Below are 23,109 nucleotides of genomic sequence, written 5' to 3'. Positions count from 1 at the left end.
CAGCGGCTCAGACGTTGTCCCACTTACAGAGATGCGATAGCTGCTGCCTCCTCGCTGTCCTCCGTGGAGAGCCTAAAAAAAGGGGAACAAGGTGAGAGCCACACCTGAACAAAGTCACCTCCGAGAACTCAAACTTTCCAGGATTAGGAAAAGAAAACAACTTCTCACTTCTTCGATATGTGAACAAACCCTGGTGGAAACACTAAATAAGGAAAATGTAACTTTCCTTCTCTTCTCCCCGCTTCCTCCCTCTCTCTGTCACTTCCTGAATTTTAATCCCTTCATCTAAAACCGCAAGAACACCTGACCGTTGCACCTGTGTATGATCAAAGATAGATAACAGGGTATGTGAGGTGTAAGGTGTGAGCCCTGGAGACCCCGTTTTCTCCAAGCAGCTAAAAAAGAGACACTAAAGGATGCTTTGATATGATCACAGAGCATTTTTGAATCTTAAGTGTAGATTTGAAACTGCGCCCGGTCTCTGTTGGTTCCAGTGGTTCCAGAACAGGGGCGTGCACAGACTTTTTGAAGGCCAGGGACAAAAGAAAAAAAAGGAACTTACAGTGTTTTCTCATCACTAAAGAGGGCACTAAATTCAGCATGTTTTCCAGGGCACTTAAGCACACATATTGACACCTGAAGAGGGCACTCTTACACCTGTTTTAGCTCAAAAGTGCACTATAGCACGTATTAGGCTCAGGACTCCACTTTGGCACACGTTTTGGCCCCCGAAGAGAGAATTTTAGCACACACTTTGACTCACAAGTGCAGTTTAGGATGCGTTACAGCCCCCAGGTGGGCACTTTAGCATGTATTTCAGTTCAGGAGTGCACTTTAGCATGCATTTTCACTCAGAAGCTAACTGTAGCAAGCTTTTTGGCCCCCATAAGGACACTTAAGCACAGGTTTTGGCCCCCAACAAGGCACTTTGACACACATTCTGTGTCCCAAGAGGACTTTTTTACATGCATTTTGGCACTCATGAGGGCACTTAAGCACCTAATTCAATTCAGTAGTGCACTTTAGCGTGCAAGACGACTAAGGAGCTTGCTTCAGCACATGTTTTGGCACCAACAGGGCACTTTAGCACATGTCTTGATTCAGGAGTGCACTTAAGCAAAATTTTGCACCATAACGGGCACTTTAGCATGTTTTTCAACAATTTGGCCATAAGAGGGGGCGACTGCCTCCCCTGACCCCTACTGTGCACACCACTGTTCTAGAGTGTGCCTACAGTTGAATGAAAAAAGAAATCCATGTTTGTTTGGGCCTAAGCACAGGATTTCTTTGACACCTCCAGCAAAGTCTGCAGAGATGACGTTGTGAGCATCCCAAGACTGCAGCAGCACGTTCGGAGCAGCAGGCCCCGAGCCGCAGACTGACACCAGATCAGATCCGGCTGACAAGAAACACCTGCTTTGATCTCAGCTGAGTGCTTCGCTTTTGCATTTCAAAGAGCTGCTGGCTGTCAGCGTGGAAGTCTCTGCAGTCCAGCGTGAGATGAGGCGATGCTGCAGAGGTTCACGGCTTGCTCTGTGAGCTTCAGCTGAGTTACAACATGTCACCGAGCGCCTTCAAAATGCAACGTGGAGAAAAGTGCCTGATGATCTATCAGGTTTGTGATGTTTGATTTAGTTTAGGGGGTAGGAGAGAGGAAGGTATTAACATCTGTGTAATGAGCTTCTGCCTGAGTTTCCCTGATCGTCCAGATGCATTCAGAGCTGATGGTTCAAGTGAGGCTGCAGGTTAAGGTTGCAAACTAAAAATGAATCATGACCAGGTTAGATAACATGTTGGGGTTTCAAATTTTCAAGTTATCAAGATTGTAGTGGAAGATTTTAACCAGGTGGAAAAGTTTATGACAAGAACAAACTCAAAAACAGACACGGCGACAGTGGAAGAGGTATTGCTAATGTACCACTTGCATAAAAGACAAAGACAGAGGCAGCGTTGTCTTCTTTGTGTCTCACTAAAGTTTTGTATTGGGTAGTAACAGCAACACTGCCCTCATGGTTTCCAGTGGTACTCCTACGTTTCCCCCTGTATCTGTAAGCTTTGTGGAAACGTGCAGATATACAGACAAAATCAACACAGAGCATGGGCAGAAGGCTCCGTCTGTATCTGAAACAGTGAGCATAAATTTGCTTTAAGGCAGGAAGAAACATGGAGGCTTGATTTTAGAGGATTGCTGTTTGAAAAAGACCTGAAAGCCATCTCAAGACACTCTGTACAGCTGTAAAGTTGCTCCAAACTGGAGTCAACTTGATCCACCTGAAATTTTATCAAAGCACCACCGCTCCTCTCAAACAACCGCATGAAAGGATCTGCATCCACCAGAGTGCAAGAAAAGACAACAAAAAAGCAGATTTTATGTTTTTATGTTGCAACTGCACGCCTGATACACACCAAAGCACAGAAAAAAAGATGCGTGTGTGGGTGTGTGAGTGCACAGTGTGAAAAACAAACATCTTTGCATCATCTAAATTTCCCTGGTGGATTCACAAAAGGAGAAACAACCAGAAACACGGGATGTTCTTACATTTTCTACTGGTGTCAGAGTCCACAGGGACTGACCACACACACACACACACACACACACACACACACACACACACACACACACACACACACACACACACACACACACACACACACACTTTATGTAAACCTAAGATCTAGCAGCGAGTCTTTATGCTGCCATGGACCACAATCCTGTTCCTCTCCTATTACTCTGCTCAACTTGCTGATTTCGGAAACGCTGTCGCCCCTTCCTATAACGTTGATGAACCATGTTCAAATATTGGACATCACTTACAAAAGTACAAAAGTTGAGTCAAGTCTGTAAATAAAAGAATGACGCATTTACATTTGTGAGAGTATGCGCGAGTATTAGCTTTTAGCTCAGCTTTTAGCTAGCTCGTCTGCAGAATCTTTGTCACGTTTGTTCGTTTCCCTTGCAGCACTTTCAGAGACGCAGTGATAGGGTTAATATTATTCTGATTGCAATGTGTGTGTGTGTGTGTGTGTGTGTGTGTGTGTGTGTGTGTGTGTGTGTGTGTGTGTGTGTGTGTGTGTGTGTGTGTGTGTGTGTGTGTGTGTGTTTGTGTGTGGATGCTGAGCTGAAGCTCCCCTGCAGGATTAAAGTGAACCATCATTTAACCGCCATGAATCCTGATCAGCCGCGCTCAGCATGCTGAAGTCATGTCAGCTGCTGCCTTTGATGTCACCACGTTTTTTCCAGCGCTGGTGAAGGTGGAGTGGGTGCGGGGGGGTTGATTTGCATACAAAGCTATTCTTGACTCCTCTTTGTTCTCGCACACCGTGTGGAAGCTGTAATTGTCTTTTTTTTGTCAGAGGTGTTTATCGGGTTGGTTCAGCGCAGATTCAGCGGGATGTTGGGTGGCGGCAGGAATGAAGGCTGGGAAAACGGCAAGATCCTGATCGTACTACCACTAGGAGGCTCGGCTCATGTTTTTGAACTAGCCATGCAATAAAGGTGACTAAGTCCTGTTTGGCTTCCTTCTTTAATGATGCCAGTTCAAGACGGCATTTTATGAATGTCTTGAACACATGACACAGAGGTTGAAACAGAAACGTGATGGTAGGTGGTAGTGTCAGAGCTAACTGTTTTCTGTGTGGTCTTGTGCACAATTTCACTTTACATTGCGACTTCACACACTTGGACACCAATATCACGCTGTTGCTGGGTCAAGTGTGTTGGTACAAAGTTATAGGGATAGCAGAACTTTGGAAAATAGTGATTTTTGCAGGATTACAATGTAAGTGTAACACTTTGATACCAAAATCCAGTTCTGCACCCACAGCTTCTTTCTGTACAAAACTTTAATAAAAATTTGATGGAGCTAAATTTTATTAAACCTAATAGTAAAACGTAACATTGTTGCACAATTTGGTAAAATTGTGCAATTGTGATTATATTAGGTCAGGGTTAGGTCCTAACCCTAACCCTAGAAAATATTGAGTTTATGATAAGTTGTATTTTGACTCTATATGTCATCCATCCATCCATCTTCCACCACTTATCTGGGTCTGTGTCGCAGGGGCAGCAAAGTGATTAGTCAAGACCAGTGGCCCCTGTCCTCATCCACATTCACCAGCTCCTCTGGGGGAATACTGAGGCATTCCCAAGCCACCTGAAAGCTTGATCTCTCCATCATGTCCTAGGTCTGCCCAAATGGACATGCCCAAAACACCTCCACAGGGAGGTATCCTCACAAGGTCACCTCATCTGGCTCCTCTGGATGAAAAGGAGCAGCAGCTCCTCCCCGAGCCTCTTTTAGATTTCTTAGATCTGAACCCTATCTCTGAAGTCCTGTTTCAACCAAGTGGTTCAGTTCAGTATGTCTCGGTACGTCACACATTTTGTAGTAATTACTTTGACTGGACAGGTCCCTTAATTACCTACCTGTACGCTCCCACTTTTTGGTACCCTTCTGTCAAGGGGTCAGACAGTTCGTTGATTGGACTGTTGGAGAGCTGCTACTGTATTTCTCATGGTGGCACACAGCTTTCTCTATTTCCAGTTTCCTTTTTTTTTTTTTGTAAGAGCTATAACCCATAGATCCTTATGTATAGTACATAAATGCAACATAAATGTTTATTATCAGAGGTAGGGCCTATAGTTTGTGCCCCCTGCACTGCACAAGACATTTGACTGACCATGCAAATATAAATAAGGGTGCAAAATTTAAATGGAAATATTTTCAGTGTTCCTCGAGATATTTCGCAGACGACAACAATAATTTCTCTTCTTTTAATGCTGCAAGAACTTTAACCCTGCTGTATCAATCTTGGACACACTGAGGATTCAACAGTTTTCTCAAAAACTGCAACATGTTGTTTTTTTTTTGTTTGTTTGTTTTATTGTTCATGCACCATATCCTATGTTTCAAAGATCATTGAGTTAATACTTCCTCTATGATGGTGATGCACTGAAATATGAATATTATAAAGCAGCTGGTTCCTTTAGTAAAAGTAGAAATGCGCTGTACCAAATGAAGAATGGTCACTTGGCTGTTGGGCCCAGAACAGTTTGCAGCGGAGGGAAAGTTTGACTGCAGGATGTGACAGACTGATGAGTTTCTGATCTCTGCAGAGCTCCAGCTGTCACTCTCTCGTCAGTCAGACTGATCGACTTCATTAATTTATCATTATAAGCTGAACTCTGATGCTATCTGAGGCTGAGTGATGTTCATGCAGCTCCTCTCAGCTGCTTCACACTATCTGTAGTCACACAGGAGGACAAACTCTGATATCTCAACTCATAAATAGAGTGTGTGTGCTAAAAATAAATCTTTGAGCCTTAAAACCCAGGAGGAGACGAGCGTCCAATCAGCTGTTAGTTTGTGGGAAGACCTACATGAAGAGGATATGTTACTGAAACAGTCTCTTCCTCTGTTTAGCTTTTCAGTGTTAAACTCCAGTAGCTCAGGGACAAAGATTAGCAGGAAGTTTTACACCAGGATCCCTCATAAGTATAGAAGAATCCTGTGTGTGTTGGAGCAAAGCGGGCTTTTCTCTGGAGGAGCAAATATAGACTGTGACGGATTTTCAAATTTTCACTGAGACGGGAGTCAGACAGAGGTTCTTAAAGAGACAGCAGCACTTTTCCTAGCTCCTCTGTTTCTGAAAACAGGACTTAAGCATCTGCTTTAGTCAATAAATCCTTCAATCAGCAGCTGATTAAAGCTTTCATTTCTACAGAGGAGAGTTGAGAACAGGAACTCTCTACCATTCAAACTGAGTTAGCTGTGTATTTAAAACAATTTCTGTGTGATAAAAGAATTAATTTTCCATTTCTTTTTAGACACAATTCAGCCCTGAGGTCGACAAAATTGAAGAATTGATCCTTGTAAAGCTGATATTAGCTTAGCCAAAGAGATCCAGAGTTCAAGAATAGCAATGAATGGCATGGGATGGAAAAGTATAAGATAGATAATTATGAAAAGGAGCTATGATGACTATATGTTTTAGATTGCAGCAACACCTTTGACCCGGAGTCTCACATACACTGTGAAAAAGACATGACTCTTAATATGTGTGTGTTTTGTAAACAAATGAAGATCAGATCTTTTTGATTCTACTTTTCTTTGTTCAAGACAACTTTTTAATGGATACAATGTGACTGGGTAAGGTATTTATTAACAATAACATAGAGCAAACTTTGTAAGTTTGTACTGTAGTTTAGTAGTCAGCAATGTTTAGCACTGCTCAAAGCCCAGTACTCTGAGACGTGTTGTCAGGTTAATAAATCCTGGTTATGTCCTACCACTGATCAATTACCAAGTCCACCCTCACCAATCAGAGCCAACGTAACCTCACTCTCCATTTTACTGATAGACTCTCAAGTTTAAACAGACCACTCCAGATTAACTGCTGCATGTAGATGAATATTATCACAAACAGTTTTGCCTGTGTTTTAGCCTTCAGCTGGTATTCAAGCCTTTAGCCCGTGTTTTAGCTGTTGGCCCGTGTTTAAGCATTTAGCTAGTGTAGGGTCAGTGGGAATTTTCATTACTTGTTAGTAAACACAAATTCAAACTGGGCTCCTCCTCCTTGACTCAGTGCCAGCGACAGTGCACACCCACGCGTGACTGCGTGAACACATTCACTAGCCCAGCAACCACATGCAGCTTCGCGTTTCTACATGGAAGAGACTTGAGAGCCGTGCACCTGACTTGGCATGTTAGCACAAGCTAATCACAGGTATCTGACACATACCTTCTTAGTCGAAAGCCAACTTGCATCGCTCTTTGTCCTGAGCTGCTTACCAAGAGCCCAAAGTGAGTGAAAGTTGAGCCAAGCTTCAAACTCACTTAGCATTAAGCTTTATCTGTTTGGCATTTCGTTGTGTTTTTCTCCCTCCTTGTTATGTCCACTCGGAATAGCTTCTTTCACTTGCTAATCAATACACAGTCACTTGCGCACTAGGCGCCCTGTGATTGGCTGATGTAATCACTCTTGCTCTCCACCCAAAAATGTCTCGATACAACCAAAACATCAATATACAGCCAGAGGAGAGGGTTCGAGGCACTGACAGACACATATAGAGGCCTAAGAGTGACAATTGAGCAGGATTATTCCTATAAAAGTTGACATTTCATCTTTCAGGAAATTCCTGGAGACTCCACGTTTCAGTCTTTAACTGGTGTTTTGGCACTTAGACCGTGTTTAAACCTTAAGTCAGTATTTTAGCCTTTAGCCTCTGTTTTAGCCTTTGGCTGGTGTTTAAGCCTTATGCAAGTGGTTTGGCCTTTAGGTCATGCCCTTTCGCTCTCCTGTTTGGCTTTCTTTTGCTCCTTTGTCTATTTTGTATCTGGCAGTTAAGCCCCAGTGTCCACCATCACTGCACTATTAATCATATAACTACTTTTTAACAGAGAAATACTTTCCAGCAGAGAAAAACACAGATCTCTCTTCTCACTACTAAACTTTGTTAGCCAGCGTGGTGTTGTCATAGAGACTTCAAAGTGCCATAAATCAATCTGGTCCTGTCTGACCTAACCAGGAAGCTGTGAAATAGCATTTAGGAATAACCATTATTGATGCTGACAATCTCATTTTAAAGTGTGGATTACAATCAGGCATAAATCTAGAAGGGAGCCTTTATTGAGATCACTTAGAAACTCCTCACAGTCCCTTCAAAATGATGTAGAATTGACTTCCAGAGAGAGTTACATGCTAAAAACTGGCAAACTCAACACAGGGAAGACTTGTTTCTGTCCATTTTGTCCCACCTCTTCGCCCCCGACAGGTGGCCGACCAGACCGCAGGTATCAATTAGCGGTTAAAGAGAGTCAGCTCCTGTTGGACTCTGCTCAAAGAGTCCAGATGGTGAGGAGCAGTTAGCTGGATCTGATGAGGAAAATAAGACAGCGGATTTTCCTGATAGGTGGACAGTGTTGGATACTTCTAAATAAATGAAGATTTTTTTTATATACATTTCTTAGTGCAGATGATGCATGAAAAAATCTGATCTAAGAATGAAACTGTGTCCACGTTTTCCGCGTCTTGTCCTGCCGACACATCAAGCTCTGAGGAAGATAATGGAATTTCTACGACAGCAATCTTCTGTCTCTATCATCGAGCAACGAGGCGTGTTCAACCCAACAGACCCACCGCTGCTCAGAGGAGCCGTCAGCTCGCTAATTAACAGCTGGATTAAGACCTGAGCAAGACGCACTCTGGGTAATTATCATTAGTGTGCAGTAATGCTCCACATGTATGAGTCTGCAGAGACGAAGAGGAGGAGGAGGAGGTGTTTGGTAAATAACCTGAAGTAGGAGAGCAGATCTTTAAGAGAGGACACGGAGGGGTTTCAAATACTCTTCATATTCTAGATATGTTGGAGTGTTTCTCTCACACTTGTGAATAAAGCAGCCGCTCTGCTGGATGTTTTAATTAACAGCAAACCTCAAACCTCCAGCTGAGCTTGGTGAACCTACTCTAAATCAGCAGACCATCATCAGACAGACTCAGACTGAAAAATGTCCTCAGTGACTGAGAGGGAGTGGAGGAGAATCAGCAGCTGTTTGTATCCCACCTGACACAGACCGGCTATCTGTACTTCACATGGCACAAACTGGCTTTCTGTGCTTCACACGGCACAAATCATGTACCCAACAATTTTTACAGTGTGTTCGCCAATTTCAGAATTGAGAAAAGATAAACTGAGTTTTTTTTCCAGTTAACTTTAAAAATACTACTACTGTGGAAGTAGTTTAATTGAAGCACGAACAGCCTATCCACTGCATTCCCCCCTAACTCACAATTACAAAATGCCATAACACAAAAAAAAATCACTTTTTGTTTTTGTTTTTAATAGAAAAAATAACAGTAAAATACTGGCAGTAGGGTCACCAGTATTTTACCATCATTTCACATTCATATAGTGTAATCCAATATACAGTATTATGCTGTTCAAATACATTACATTACATGCACACTGTTTTTACAGTGGGTTTGCAAAGCTTAACTTTACTGAGAAGGTAAAAAAAAAAGTGAAGCAACATAAAGGAGGCATGTAAGTATGTGAGCAGTGACAGTAACATGGTTTGAAAAGGGCATCTACATTTTCATACATAACGGGAGGATAATAGGCTTTTAGTGCCAAAAACTGCACTTCCTCCAGTGACCACTTGGAGCTGGTTGCAAAGGCTGAGGAATCCCCATTAGCACCCATGATACAATGCCTACGTTGTTAAAGATAAAATCTAAGCAACTTATTTTATTTAATTATTATTTTTCTACAAATTTGTTTTATTAGACTTAATCTGTGCCCGATTAACCGGACAAGTCCAGAAAAAATGTCTTATTTCAAGATATCAAAAGACAAAACTCCACCAATGAAAAATGAAACATGGACTTATTTTTATCTAAACAAACTTCATTCTGCAAAACTCACTGCAAAGGTTAACACCTATAAACCAACTTGAATCTAGACTAAAATTCTAGTCTGAGCCCTGATAAATCATAATAAAGCAAGTTAACTGTTCATGCTTCAAATATAATTTTTGTTTTAAAGAAATATGTGATTTTTCAGTTTGATAAATAATGGATGAATAATTTTAGGATTATGTTTTATAATGTAGAAAGGCAGAATTCGTTACAGCCTCTGTCTTCAAATTAACTAAAAACTAAAGAACCAAACAGAACCGTTCTTGAACTCGACTTCAGAGAAACTCTGTGGTACTGCTGAGAGAACAGGAAAACTCAGAGCCAGTTAGCAGCTTTTCTTTCCAGCAGCATCACAGCTGTTTCTCTTCTAATCAAATCACCGCAAAGCCCCTGAACCCAAAGTCCTCGGAGACTCCAACCCCAGTTTGTCTTTGTATGAAAGGAGGAGAAAGTAAAACACATCCCAAACCAGATAATTAAATCCTGTTAGTGGAAGCTGTCATGAAGACAGTGAGCGTCTGCCTGTGGAGTCACATCCAGCCTGAAACCTCCTCCAGCATCCAAACCAAGGAGCCACCAGGGACCTGCCGGCCAAAATAACTTCACACGAGCCACAAGCTGAGCACATCGTCACCCAGTTAGTGAAACACTTCGAACTGGGTCACATGTTCAACTTTTCTCTGGAAGAGAAAGTTCAGAAGAAAAGCTGATCAGAGGTCAAAGCAGACTTACAGGAAATACAGAAGAGGATTTGAAGGACAGCGAGATCCAAAAGCATCCTTTGGTCTGCCATTGATACCTCAGTGACTCATGCCAATCTGGTAGTGACTTGTGACAATCAATCAATGACTTGTGGCAATCCCTCAATCAATGACTCGTAGCAATCCCACAGCAACTTGGGCCAATCTCTCATTGCACATGCCAGTCACTCAGCGCACGAGTCACTAAGGGCTTGGCACAAGTCACTGAGCTACTGCCACAAGTCGCTGAGGGATCCATGGCATACGGTAAGCCGCTTTTGGATCCCAGCCTCGTTGGGGTATTGAGAAAACAGAGAAGAGTGCATCTGAGTCCATGTGTGACATCAGCTGCGACACCTGACCTTGGACCTATAGGTGTCCAAAACAGTCAAAGCTCGAAGATTCTCTTTCTTTTTGACAGGAGTTGTTTTTCTGTAGATGCGAGTCTTGATCTAAACTTTTTAACAAGGTAAAACCAACGATATAAAACGTCAGGCCCTCCATAAGTGCATAGGCTAACCTGACAGGAGGTCATATTCACCACAACACCGACAGATAAAAAGAGAAAAGTTGTGCACACAGAGACTCAGAGTATTTCTGAACCACGTTCATTATCCACAAACAGCCGAGGAGAAGATCTCCAGGATGAGACAGCAGAAGAACGAGGCTCAGATTTATTGTTTGTAATGAAGCTAAAAGCTGCTGGAAGACGACGAAGAAGACAGAAGAAGAAGGCAAGCTGTGTGGGCGAGACGGAGAAACCTCGAGGGGCTCAGACGCTCAACTCATCCCAGAGGGGGGAGAAGAAATGAGAGAAAAAGTGACAAGTGAAGACACAACAACATCAGAAGTGTGCGAGGAGAGGAACGCCACAGAAACGAGGAGAAGTTGAAGAAAGCTGAGACAGACTGCAGACCTGACACAGAGTCACATCCGCTGTGAGCATGTGTGTGTATGTGAGTGTGGTGTGCATTCTGTTTCTTTGGAACCAAATTACATCTTTAGGACACTTTAAGGAGTGTGGATACTTGGTAAAATGGTGTCTATCCCACAGAAGGAACATTTTGTGAAGCATTTTTTAAGAAGTGAGAACTCTTTGTTGTATCTTTCTGGAAAAGCAGAGACGAAATTTAAAAATCATTGCACGCATTATTTAGGTACAAGCTTCTAAAACTGATTCTTTTTCCTCTTACATCTGCAGATATTAAGTCAATCTCAGGTTTTTCCTATTGTTTTCCAATCCAATCCACTTTATTTATGTAGCACATTATCAAAACAGTCACATTCACCAAAGTGCAGTACACTAAAATAAAAAATAAAAAAAAACATTAATAAAACAATTTGGATAAATAAAAAAAAACCACATAAATACAAATAAGAGCCAAAACTTAGGGTTTAGGACCAGAAAAGACATAAAAGGACAGAGATCACACAACTCTAATGCTGAATTAAAAGCCAAAGAATAACAATGAGCTTTAGGGCGTTATTCAAAAGTCGATATGGTGGGGGTTGTGTTTACTTCCAGTGACGGTTCATTCCACTACTTGGGAGCTACCACAGAGAAGGCTTGATCACTTTAGGATTTTATTTAGGTTTTTAGGACAATGAGGTGAAGAATATCAGCAGACCCCAAGTACGAAGAGGGAATTTAGACATTTGAAAGGTCACTTTGAAAGATTAAAGGATGCGCAAACTAACTGTAAGCGTACAAGGGAAGCTTGAGTAACACCAATGTAGACAGTGTTACAGTTGTCCAACCGTGTGGAAATAAAAACGTAAATTACTCACTCAAGGTTGTTAAAGGCCCTAACTGATTTAATCTTGGATAAAAGCATGAGGTGGTAAAAACTGGACTGAACAACTGATTTAATTTTTTGATCAAATTTAAAATCACTGTGAACTTTTATACCAAGGTTTTGAACTGTGAGTTTAAAATAAGGTAAAAGAGGGTCCAGGTCCCTGAGGGGTGCTTCCTTGTCTCCACTTGGACCAAAAATAACCAGTTCTTTTTTTATTTTCACTAAAATTTAAAAGGGCTTAAGGCAATCTAGTATTTAGTGTATTTAACATAGTCTAGTAAACATTTTAAAGAGCTGTCATCATTTTTCTTTCTTGGAAGGTAAATCTGAGTGTCTTCTGCACACATTTGGTAGATTACTCTATGCTTTTTTTTAAAAATCAGGCCAAGAGGAATGACGTAAAGGAAGGAAAAGATGGGACCAAGAACAGAACCTTTGGGAACTCCACAGGTTTTCTTCAGGTTATCTGTTTTGGTGGGAGGATTTCAGAGCAGTTTTGGGTGATTTTTCCAAATGCAATGACAAAGTTTCAGAAAACCTCATATATTTCTAACATCTCCCGCAGTTTGAGGTTGCAGTACTTTTTTAACCGAGAACAGTTATGAGTTGATATTTTGCATCTTTTGTATGGTGGTGATACCTCATTTTTTACGGCCCATTCTCCTTTTTCCACTCTGATTTCAGGCATGTGCTGCATGGAGAATCCTCAACACTGAGTGTCATCAAAAACCTCTGAACGAGCTGTGAGAACCACGAACAGCAGGTCTGCTCCTCCGCTGACTTACTGACCAGCTGTTTGCACATGACTCTTTTATGACAAAGTGCTTTGTATTCACTCCATAGCGTGTTCTACCTGTGTTCATGCTGTGTGCTGCAGCTGTATCAGAAACACTCTGTAAGAAGTTCATGCAGCAAATAGCTCACATGTAGATTCAGCTTTAACCAGCATCCAATGCCAATGGGGAATACACTTGGCATTATCAGCCCTGCATGATTGAGTGGTGAAGTGTACATGCTTACAGGCATGTGTAAAAGACTCTTAGAGAGACAAATGCAACTCTGGTTGAGCACAAAGGAACAAGTAATAGTACATCTACAAGAGTCCTATCGTTGGTAAGAAGCTGCAGAGTCGATGTAAACAATGATCATCTTTCAGTCAAACTCACTGCTAAATAATTAAATGCAAAGTAAATACAAGAAATATAGAGTAGAAACTCTCAGTCTCCTTGTGTGGTCGTCTTGTTTTATCCAACAGCCCCTGAAGGCATCATGTGCATGTTACATAAGAGGTGACGGGTTAGAAGGGCGCACAGCCAGAGTGTTTGAGTGACGGCTGGGAAACGGATCTAAGAACAGTTCTGAGGTTCAAATCTTTAACTAACCTGCTGACCCACATTCCTGCAGTGAAAGGCACCTGACTGCTTCTCTCAGACAAAGACGCTCTCTCTGATCCAGAAATAACACCTCAGTCATTTGGCAGACTGGCTTTACACTCCACTGGCATGGAGTATTCTTATTGTGCACCTAGGATTAAGCACAGAACACTTAAAGCACAAACAAGAACAAGTGCAGCTGTAGAGAGATAAGAAGGTGTCACTGTCTTGGTTGTTGTGGAGAAGAAAAACACCCAAGTGAGCAGCTTCCATAGTGACGATGCATTGGACGGCTAATGGCCTATTTAGGAAAGAAAGAGCTACTTGACAGATGAGACTCTACCAGTGGCAGTTCATCAGTCACAGGGGGAGCATGTTAGCTTTGGTAGAGTTAGATAACTGGATGTGGTTTCAAAGCATGCACCCAAGTACTGAGGACAACAAACCTGGAAAACAGACATCTGAGAAATGCAAAGCGTTTTTAATATCAAGTAATAAGTAGATGGAACAGAAGGGGGCAGCAAGGGGAAGGGAGAAGGCAGTATGCTAAAGTCCCTGGATGTCCTACTAATCCAGGAAAATTTCTCAGTTTGCTACGGACTAGTCTATCTGGCATAATGTTTCCCACAATGCATGGTGCAAATGCTTTTTGTCTATGCAGGTGACAGGTTTCAGTGAATTACCGCCATCTACTGGAATGACTCGGCAATATAACTACAACACAACACTAACGTTAGGCGGTCTGTGAGATAGAGGTGAAATAGTGCAAAGAAACACCAGTAAATCTTGTCACTCCCAGTCATAAAAAGGTGTTTACTTCTACAAATTCATTAGCCCATCAAACCAGTAATTCAATTTCTCACTCACACCTATTGGCAACTTAGAGTGTTCAATTAACCTGATGAGCATGTTTTTGGCCTGTGGGAGGAAGCCGGAGTACCCGGAGAGAACCCACGTATGCACGTGGAGAAAATGCAAACTCCACACAGAAAGGCCCACCGGCCATGCTGGGAATTGAACCGGTGACCTTCTTGCTGTGACCGTTGCGCCACCGTGCAGCCACCCCCAACAGATCAGTCACACCACAAACTACAAGCAATAGCAGTAGTTAGTATGAAGTGCCTACTACATACTGCATTCACACGTAGTAACACGGAAACTCTGTTTAAGCTAATCTAACCGAAATTTTTGTAAAAAGGCCTCCAGAGAGGAATTTTTCTTAAAAGAGTTTTTAGTGGAAACGCTGATGTCACGCTCCACTTTGTGCGTTACACTTTTGTCGTTGCAACATAAATTGCTATATGCTACTGCTAACTGGACAACGACAACAACAATGGTGGACTACCGTGTAGAGCTCGTGCTGCTGAATCTGCTGAATACCAGATGATCAGCCCTCCTCTACTACAGCGGAGGGCTATCAAAAAGACCACAGTTATACAGCCAACAGGCCTGGCATGCATACTATAGTTTTTCTGTGTACACGCCATTTTTTTTTCCTCTTAACGAGCTGTAGGTGGTGCCCTGGGCCCCTCCCTAGTTCCAAATCTTTCCCAAGTGGACAAGTCCTCCTTGCCCACCTTCGCAGCAGTCCCTTCCAGCTGCAGCCAGAGCAGGCGACTGCATGGAGAGGGATGCATGTCTCTTTTGGGTCACTTGACTATTACATTCAAATGAACAATTATGCAAATTAGGCAATGGCACCATTTAGTAACTTCTGGGACAGCAAATAGCTGCTTTCCATACTGAGGAGGTAGAAGCACTAGAATAAGCATAGCTGCATCAAGAAGGAAGATAAAACAACCCAAAACTGTGAGAAAAAATGATTTATGTCAACAAAGAGAGTCACAGCATACCAGAAAACAAAAGTACTGTTTTTGTTTTCAGAGATTTGTTTTATTAGCACTTGTTAGCTGGTAGCATGGAGGTCCTCCAAGGTCTCCTGGTTCCTTACTTCTGTTTTACCCATCTGAACTCAATGCCTTTTAACATACCTTCCCAGGTCTTCAACACGCTTTTGTGTTGGAGGCATAAAAGATGCATCAATTAAAAAAAATAATACAAGGGAATTTGCATGTTTTTAAGAGTTTTTACTGTCAGTTTTTTCATTTCCTGATGGTATCACTTACTCCTCAAGTGGATTTTTTTACTCTAACTTTACATTAGTATGACAACTTCAGATAATCAGTCAAATCAAGTCCTCCTGCTCTTTGTCTGACCACCTCACAAACTCACTCTCTGCCCGTCCTCTTTACGTCACAGCTCAAACACTCTCTGGGATTTTTTCCCCTCTCTCTCCTTCTTCTTGAACAGCTGTTACGTAACAAAGTCTCTGCTCTGAGAAACTCAATGAAGCTTGAGCTGACCGCCTTCCTCTCTCTCTCCCTCTTGTCTGCATACCAACAGAGAGCTGCAGGAAAATCTGGCGTCAGGCCGGAGAGCTGCATGCAGGAAGTTAAACACAGAAGTCATGTTCGCTTCCTTCACTGCTTTCAATTACGTGTCTGTGTTAGTCTGTTTCCTCAAAACACGATATGATTGAGACTTTGAGCAGAACTGAAACTTCCCTCACCATGGAAGGTGAAGCAAACATTTTTGTAAATACTGGATGCTAGTTAAAAATCAAGAAAAGTATAACACGTCAATCACAATCTCTCTAACTCACTTAACAACCCCAGAGGATCCGTGAACTGCATCAATACGCCATCTTTCCCTACAGCCTACTTTTCAGGATGACATGTACCCCTTTGGAAACACATTTATACTCCAGTGTTAGAAGCTAAACCTTTTCTAATCCAAGCTGGGAGTAAAAGGCCAAAGTGTGAGTGCAGTTCTTTAATTGCCCACTAGAGGCTGCCTGCAAAAGTAGAAGAATCCACATTAACACCCATGTAAAAATGTCAGCAGTGCAAAAACTCAAATCTTAGCTAATGTTTATCTTATTGTCTCGACTTTTATAAGCCACTCCATCTGAAGAGACAGGAAAATGTTTTATTTCAAGTCACTAAAATACAAAAATGACACCTGGACTATTTTTAACAAATAAAAACAAATCTGCAAATGGAAAAAGAAAAATGTACTTGTTTAGTTTCTTGTATTAATACATTATTCTAATTTCTTTAGTCTATTATTTATTTATTTTACAAGTTAACTTCTTTTCTTTTCAGTTCTCTTTGTATGTGGAGATAATCACTTTTTTTGGCTCATTTGTTGGAAATGGACACCAGACTGATTATGTTGGCAGAGGTAATTTTTTTTTTTTTTTTTCCCTATGTGCATCCGGAGACGCTACATGTAGCCACAAGTTTACCCACAAGATCAGCTGTTAGCAGCCTGTAGCATGCTGATGCTAACTACTGCTAGGCCTAATGTTCCCTGTAAGCTGAGAAGGAGGTGAGGATGACATGCTTGTACTGTGATGCGAGCTAAGAAGAGATTTGTCCTTCAACCCATGGTTGTGGTTCTTTCTCCAGAGTAGCATCATGCTACAGAATCTAGAGGATGGATACCTTACACATTTGAAACGATATGGTACCAATGCCTGGTACCTGGCAATCAATATCTTTACCGATTTTCAGTATTTTTGTGTGTGTTTATGTGGTAATAAATATTTATTTCTTTAATAATAAAATCCTAATGTCTCATCTCAATCTCATTAACATATTTATTCCTCACTATGTAAACTTACAAAGCTTTGTTTATGTACAGCATGGAAAAAAGCCTACTCTGCCCCTCTCTCACAGTCACATAGATGTGTTTAGGTACCTAAAGATGGTACTTTTTGATTTTACATGAATTGGTACTTGGTACTACAGATGGAATTCACTTGCTACCCATAAAAGTACTAACCCCACATTGGAGGGATTTGACCTTGTGTGAGCAGACAGGATAAAGGAGAGAAAGACATAACAGAGTAGTGAAGAGGTGTCCTGGCTTCCCCTGGACTCTCTGGACCCTTTGGAAGTTGAGGCTGACAGGGCAATTACAACCAAGCTGTCTTCTCGAACGGACAGCATGTCCAACCCCTTTCAGAATGGGTTTTCCTGCTGTAAGTTTCCCCTTTTTGGGATGAATAATGGAGTATTTTACCTTCTCGTAAAAGTCCCGTCCCTCAGATTCAGTGGTTGGTTTCCCTTAGGTGGCGGTGGTTTTCTTGCCGGTCAAACACACTTACCTGTTTAGTGTTAAAAAGTCCCATGAAGCCAAACCCCTTTGTTCCTGGACCATTTAACACAGGCGTAGTTTCTGTTATTCCTAACTCTTTCCTGATGCAGTCTTCAGGTGTCTGAGCCAGTCCTGTAACCCTGACAAAGTCTAAACCCTGCTGCATTTTTTTCTGTTTTCCTCAGTTTGTCAGACGTGTTTTTCACTCAGCTCTCTGAGAGTTTTAACACACGGTTCAGACCTGTGCTCTATAAATGAACTGAGAGTATTATTTAATTATTTCCCATGTTGTTTGTTGATGCTACTGATAACACTTTTGCCACATTGTCAACAGGAAAATGTGATATCTGCAGACTGATCTGATTGGTGACACATGTGATGTGCACATCCTTACTGGTAAAATCACTTTAATGGGTTTTGACCAATCACAATCCAGTTAACACAGCTCTAAGAAAGCTGGAAAATAATCTTTCGTAGCATTGTTTTGCATCAGACAAAGACAAACTGCAAAGAGTGCATGTGGGAAGAGTGACAAATATTACATCAAACAAGAACAACTATATATTTTCCAATCAACTGATCATCAAACAATCAGAGAAGATTTGGAGCAAATATGACCTTCAGTCACCACAGAGTACAAGATCCTCAGGTTTAAAGACTGATTTAAAAGTTTGGCACTTTGATTTGAAGATGTCTTGCACAGAAGTGTAGCTGATCATCAGCTGATTGTTATGACTCCAGTTCAACCCAATGATGAATAAAAGCCTGCCCTGATTATCTTCTCCAAACTGGGTAAAACAGCTATTATAACACCACAAACCACATGCTAACCAACACAGATGTTATCGCACTTGGCATCAGCCATTCATTATGAACTCAGGTGATAATGAGGCAGTTAGAGTCACTGTTTCTTTCAGTCACTGTTATGTCCAACCTCTTAACCTTTCCCTGAATGACTGAAGTGACTTTTATAAGTAAGGCTGCAGAACCATCCATCCATCCATCCATGCATCATCCATGAAAGTCTCCACAAACTGCAGAGTGGAGAGGTCACACAATGCATAGGCGCTCCGTGAGTGCGTAATGTGCACAGTAAGAAGAAATCAAAGCCCTGTCTGTCTGAGCCTGCACACTCAAACTGAACACAAAGCGTTTGAAGTTTCTGCAGCAGCCTGACAGCTGACACATCCACCGGCTGGATGCCAATAAAGATCCTCAAAATACCACAAGAAACACAAAGCACAAGTCTTACCTTTACTGGAGCCAGAGCTGCTGGTTTTCCGCGCCGGGGTCAGGTGCTCTCCGCCGGGCAGAGTCTCCGCGTTCGCCGGCGTTTCCGTGACCGGCGTGGCGGGCTCAGAGCCGCTCCTGCCCGGGTCGCTCGCCGAGTCCTGTGGGGACGACTCCATCCATTCACGTGGAATCAAAACTCCAAAATCGAACCAAATCCTCCTTAGTTAGCAGCTTTCACTGTACGGCAGATCTGGTGAAATCCAGCCTTAACTCAGCGGGCGGGGCGACGTGTTTGAACAGCGGGAGGAGCGAAGCTGCTGGGCGGCTGTCAGGTCGCTGCTGTGAGCGCTGTATGGAGGAGAAGAAGCCGGGCTGAGGGAGAGTGGGGGCGGCGCTGTGAGGAGCTGAGCTTCCCTCCCTGGAGGCTGAGATCCGGGAAGGATCAACTGAGAAAGACAGAGTAGCCTATAAAACTGAAAGAAGCAGTCACATTCTTTAAACCTGCGTGAAAGAAATGACAGAGAAATTCAGAAATATGCACTTATATAAACAAATGAAGGCTGCAGAATGTATAATAAACAAACAGCCTTTGACAGTCAAATTCCTCTGCAGAATGATATTTCCAAGATAAATGTGTGCATAATCACATAACTGATATCTATGCATTAATTATTTTAAATCTGCAGATTTGATAGTCTGAAACATTAGGCTGTAATTACACTGCTAGGAGCTGGAGGATCTTTCCCCATCTTGTCTAATGAATATAAAAACAAAAGATAAATGTTGAGTCACTTTTCAAATCAGAAGGCTGCTTGACTAATGTCATGAAGTCGTGCACTTTTTTTACTCCTGGAAAATATCCATGCTCAAAGGTAAATGAGTGATGAGCTTTAGATTTTTCTACAAAATTATAATGCAATTTGAAGCAGAAATCAGGTGTCACATGAGATGATCGACATCATCCTTTTCATGAATTTTGCTCTGCAGATATTTACTGATAACAGTGGCGTGTTTATCTCTTAATGTAAAGCTTGGTGAAAACACAGATCTGAAAAACAAAATCTACATCCTTTGTGCACTGGGGTCACCAAATTCAACACTGACAGGAAGTTCCCTCCAGTGGCTCTGAATAACTGATGAGAGGGTTTCAAATGGAGAGATGAAATAACAGTTTGGGGTCCAGAGAAAGCAAATACATGCACAACTGGAGTGAGAGTGATGGAAGCACGTCTTTGTTAGTTTTCTTGACATTAATGTTAGGTTACAGTCTGACAGACCAGTAAAGAATTAAAGTGTCTTTACAACTCTTCCAGACTTGTTACTAGATATTAATCTAGCTGTGTCGATAATGATTAGACCAATTAACTCTAAATCATGGTCAAAGGTCAGCATATCTTTTGACATTTGATGTGGTTTTTCATATAAATTATGACCCCACCACCTCTTTTCTCAGATCTGTTCTGTCTAATAATGATAATATATAATAATAATATTATAGGCTGGTATATGCAATGCCGTGTTACCCTTTGTTTTGAGTTGTGGATCCCAAATCAGTCGAGAGTCGAGAGTGATTGACAGTTTTTTTTTTTTTAAATCAGCTTGGTTTGCTGCTTCAGCACAGGGTTTATGTTACTTTTGTTAGCACTGGCGGGTGTAAAGAGCAGATTGGTAAAGTGACTGTGAGAGCATTGAGCGCAATGATTGATTACAGTGTTTTTAGGAGGAAGCAAGCCACTCATGACAGAAGAGCATGGTAAAGTAGATGTTTGCACTATGTCCGTTGAAGCCTCGCCACAGTTGGTCCACATGCCTGCAGAAAGCTGGTCCAGGCTCAGATGCTCCCTGCACCTTTCATCATCACCCCCCTCTATGTCTGCGGTCCTAGCTGCACTACTCCAGCTCTGATAAATCCACCTCCTAGTCAATGGCAAACATGCAAAAACCTCTGGGAACAGGGAAATAGGGATACAGCTCCTGTCATCCTTAATGCTTGCACTTTAGGAAGTCAGTCCTGAGCACGGGTGAACTTCTGACAGCAACAGGTAGAGCGTCATAATGATGAGATTGTCACTTTGGCTTTCCTTGCAATGTGTTACTTTGTTTGTGTTGGTCCTGTCCAGTGGCGTTGTTTACGAACATTTACATTGATATGAGCTTTCCATGTCTGAAATTTCTCATGGACATTGCTTCACAGTGCACTACTATACTGCCAGATCCTGAACTTGTATTTAGGAGCTGCCCCGATTACATCAAGCTTACAATTACTTCAAAAATGAAAAGAACAAAAAGAGCTCCTGACGCACCTGAGCTGCTGGCTGCCGCCAATTCAGAAGATGAGATGAATTAACATGGTTTCACAGGATTTAAGTAGTTTGTGTGATGTCACTAACTGGTATCCAAAAACCAAACTATGATGGTCACCATACTGTAGATCACATGTGTCAAACTCAAGGCCCGCGGCCCAAAAACGGCCTGCCATGCCATTAGATGTTGCTCGCAAGAGTTAAAGAGGTATGACTGTCTTAAGATAGATAAGTCAAAAGGGTGCGCTGACCATAAACTACGTTTCCCATAATAATTATTGATTATGTTACCAGGGAGCCTTCCAACTCTCTGGCAAACAAATCAAATACTAATTTATTGTACACTGCCACCACATAATTTGTTTTTAATGATGTGTGTTGCTGACCTCTTGGCCAGGTCGCCCTTGAAAAAGAGATCTTGAACTCAGTGGGTCTTTTATCTGGTTAAATAAAGGTAAAAGAAAAATAAAATAAAACACAAGTTAAGTTAGCCACTCTCCTTATTTTTACTTTTCAAACCCAATAATGTGTAATATAGAAATGTAACCCCCAATGCAGCCATGTTTCTTTCTGCCGTAAGGATGGACATTTGAACATGGATTTTATTAAAGATCCTTTGGCCTTTAGAAGCAGCCTCAAGTGGACACTCTGGGAACTGCGGCTTTAGGTACTCAGCACAATGGCCTCATTTTTTGACATCAGAAGTTACAGTTTGCAGGAAAAAAATTACACTGTTTCCTAAACAGTAAAAAGCAGTTTCCAATATCTGTTTATTTATCTGGCATTTCAGTGTTTACATAATTTAACCTCTGAAAATTCACATTTTAGGCCAAAAAAGACAACATTAAAATCCACAACTTGAAAAAAATGCTTAGAGAAATACAAACCTTTAACTTTAAGATCACTTGAAAATATTAGTACAATACATGCATGGATTAAAGGGCATGCAAAATCAGAATGATGAAGTCCTATTAAAGCCAATGCATTATTATTTCATACACAAACATCAGTGTTTCAATGCACAAAGTAACAGGTAACTGGAAATGACAAATTAATACATATCCTTTAAATTTTACAAGAGTCTGATGATCTGAGATCAAAGCTGTGAGCTGTACTTAGATCAGAATAAGACAGAGGATGATGATGTTGCTTTTCACATCTGAACTTGACCACCTCCTGTAACCAATAAGCTTCAATAAGTCAGATTATCAGATGATGAAAGTAATCCTCAGCTGCCTGCTGTCTGACCGGAGTCACATTCATCCCCTCACCTCTCCTGCAGCCTTCCTCCGCTCGCTGAACCCTGCCAGCTGTGTTACTCCCTCCCTCTCCACCTTTTCATCATCAGCCTTCTCAACACTCGTTTCCTTTTGCCCAAAGCTTCACATTGCCTGGAACATTTAAAACAGGGGAGATTGCTACAGATTTCATCACTTTAATTAGTTGAGATGAAATAAAAGAGCTGAATATGGTGATTATTTAGAGGCTGGAGCGGGGTTAGCCTGCAGTGAAAAGCCTCAGGAACCCTCATGTTTATATATTTCCATCTTTACTGCGCTGCCAAGAAAGCATCCACCTGCCTCTGACTTCCACCTCTCTCAGATCAGAGTTTCTTTTTGCACTTATCTGGTGTTTCATTCTCAAAGTCTGATATGTGGACTTCTTTCATTTGTACCCAGCTTCAGTAGAGTACATCCAGAGGTCAAAGGCTGGCTTCATCCACTCTACAGGGTCTGGTTGATGTTGGAATATTTTAAAGAAGTAAAAGATACTTCTTAGAAGCTTTAATGGTCTTTACAGGAGTTATTGAATGTCTTGGTAGTTTTGTGCTTCAGCGGTTTGTCAAAGTGATCAGGTTTTCTTTGTGGGGGTTGCAGAGGTTTTTATGGAGTTTGGTCAGAAAGCTCCAGATGCAATGATGCAATGCACAGCAGAAGGTTCCTGGTCCCTGGTCAGGGTCTTCTCTGTGTGAAGTTTGCATGTTCTCCCTGTGAGTGCTTGGATCTCTCCTCAGTTTATTCCTGAGATCTCTTGTTGTCAGTCTCCAACTAAAGACACTAAAACCAGTTTTATAAATAAGTCA

At 41.7% G+C, this 23,109-nt stretch overlaps 1 protein-coding gene across 1 annotated transcript in view; it reads right to left on the bottom strand.

Annotated features, from left to right (window-relative positions):
* LOC141787532 (nuclear receptor ROR-alpha A-like) overlaps window positions 1-19,048 on the bottom strand; it is a 94,751-nt gene extending 75,703 nt beyond the window's left edge. Inside the window, exon 1 of the mRNA XM_074666011.1 lies at window positions 18,743-19,048. Coding sequence (XP_074522112.1) covers window positions 18,743-18,899 — 157 coding nt within the window. The 5' untranslated portion in view covers window positions 18,900-19,048. The remainder of the gene's footprint in view (window positions 1-18,742) is intronic.
* Window positions 19,049-23,109: the final 4,061 nt, after the last annotated feature.

This window comes from Halichoeres trimaculatus, unplaced genomic scaffold (assembly GCF_033239565.1).
Source record: "Halichoeres trimaculatus isolate MK-OKI-2021-1 unplaced genomic scaffold, fHalTri1.1 fHalTri1_scaffold_3, whole genome shotgun sequence".
Taxonomy (NCBI): domain Eukaryota; kingdom Metazoa; phylum Chordata; class Actinopteri; order Labriformes; family Labridae; genus Halichoeres; species Halichoeres trimaculatus.
Note: the sequence above shows the minus strand (reverse complement) of the source record. Positions and strands in the feature narration are given on the sequence as shown.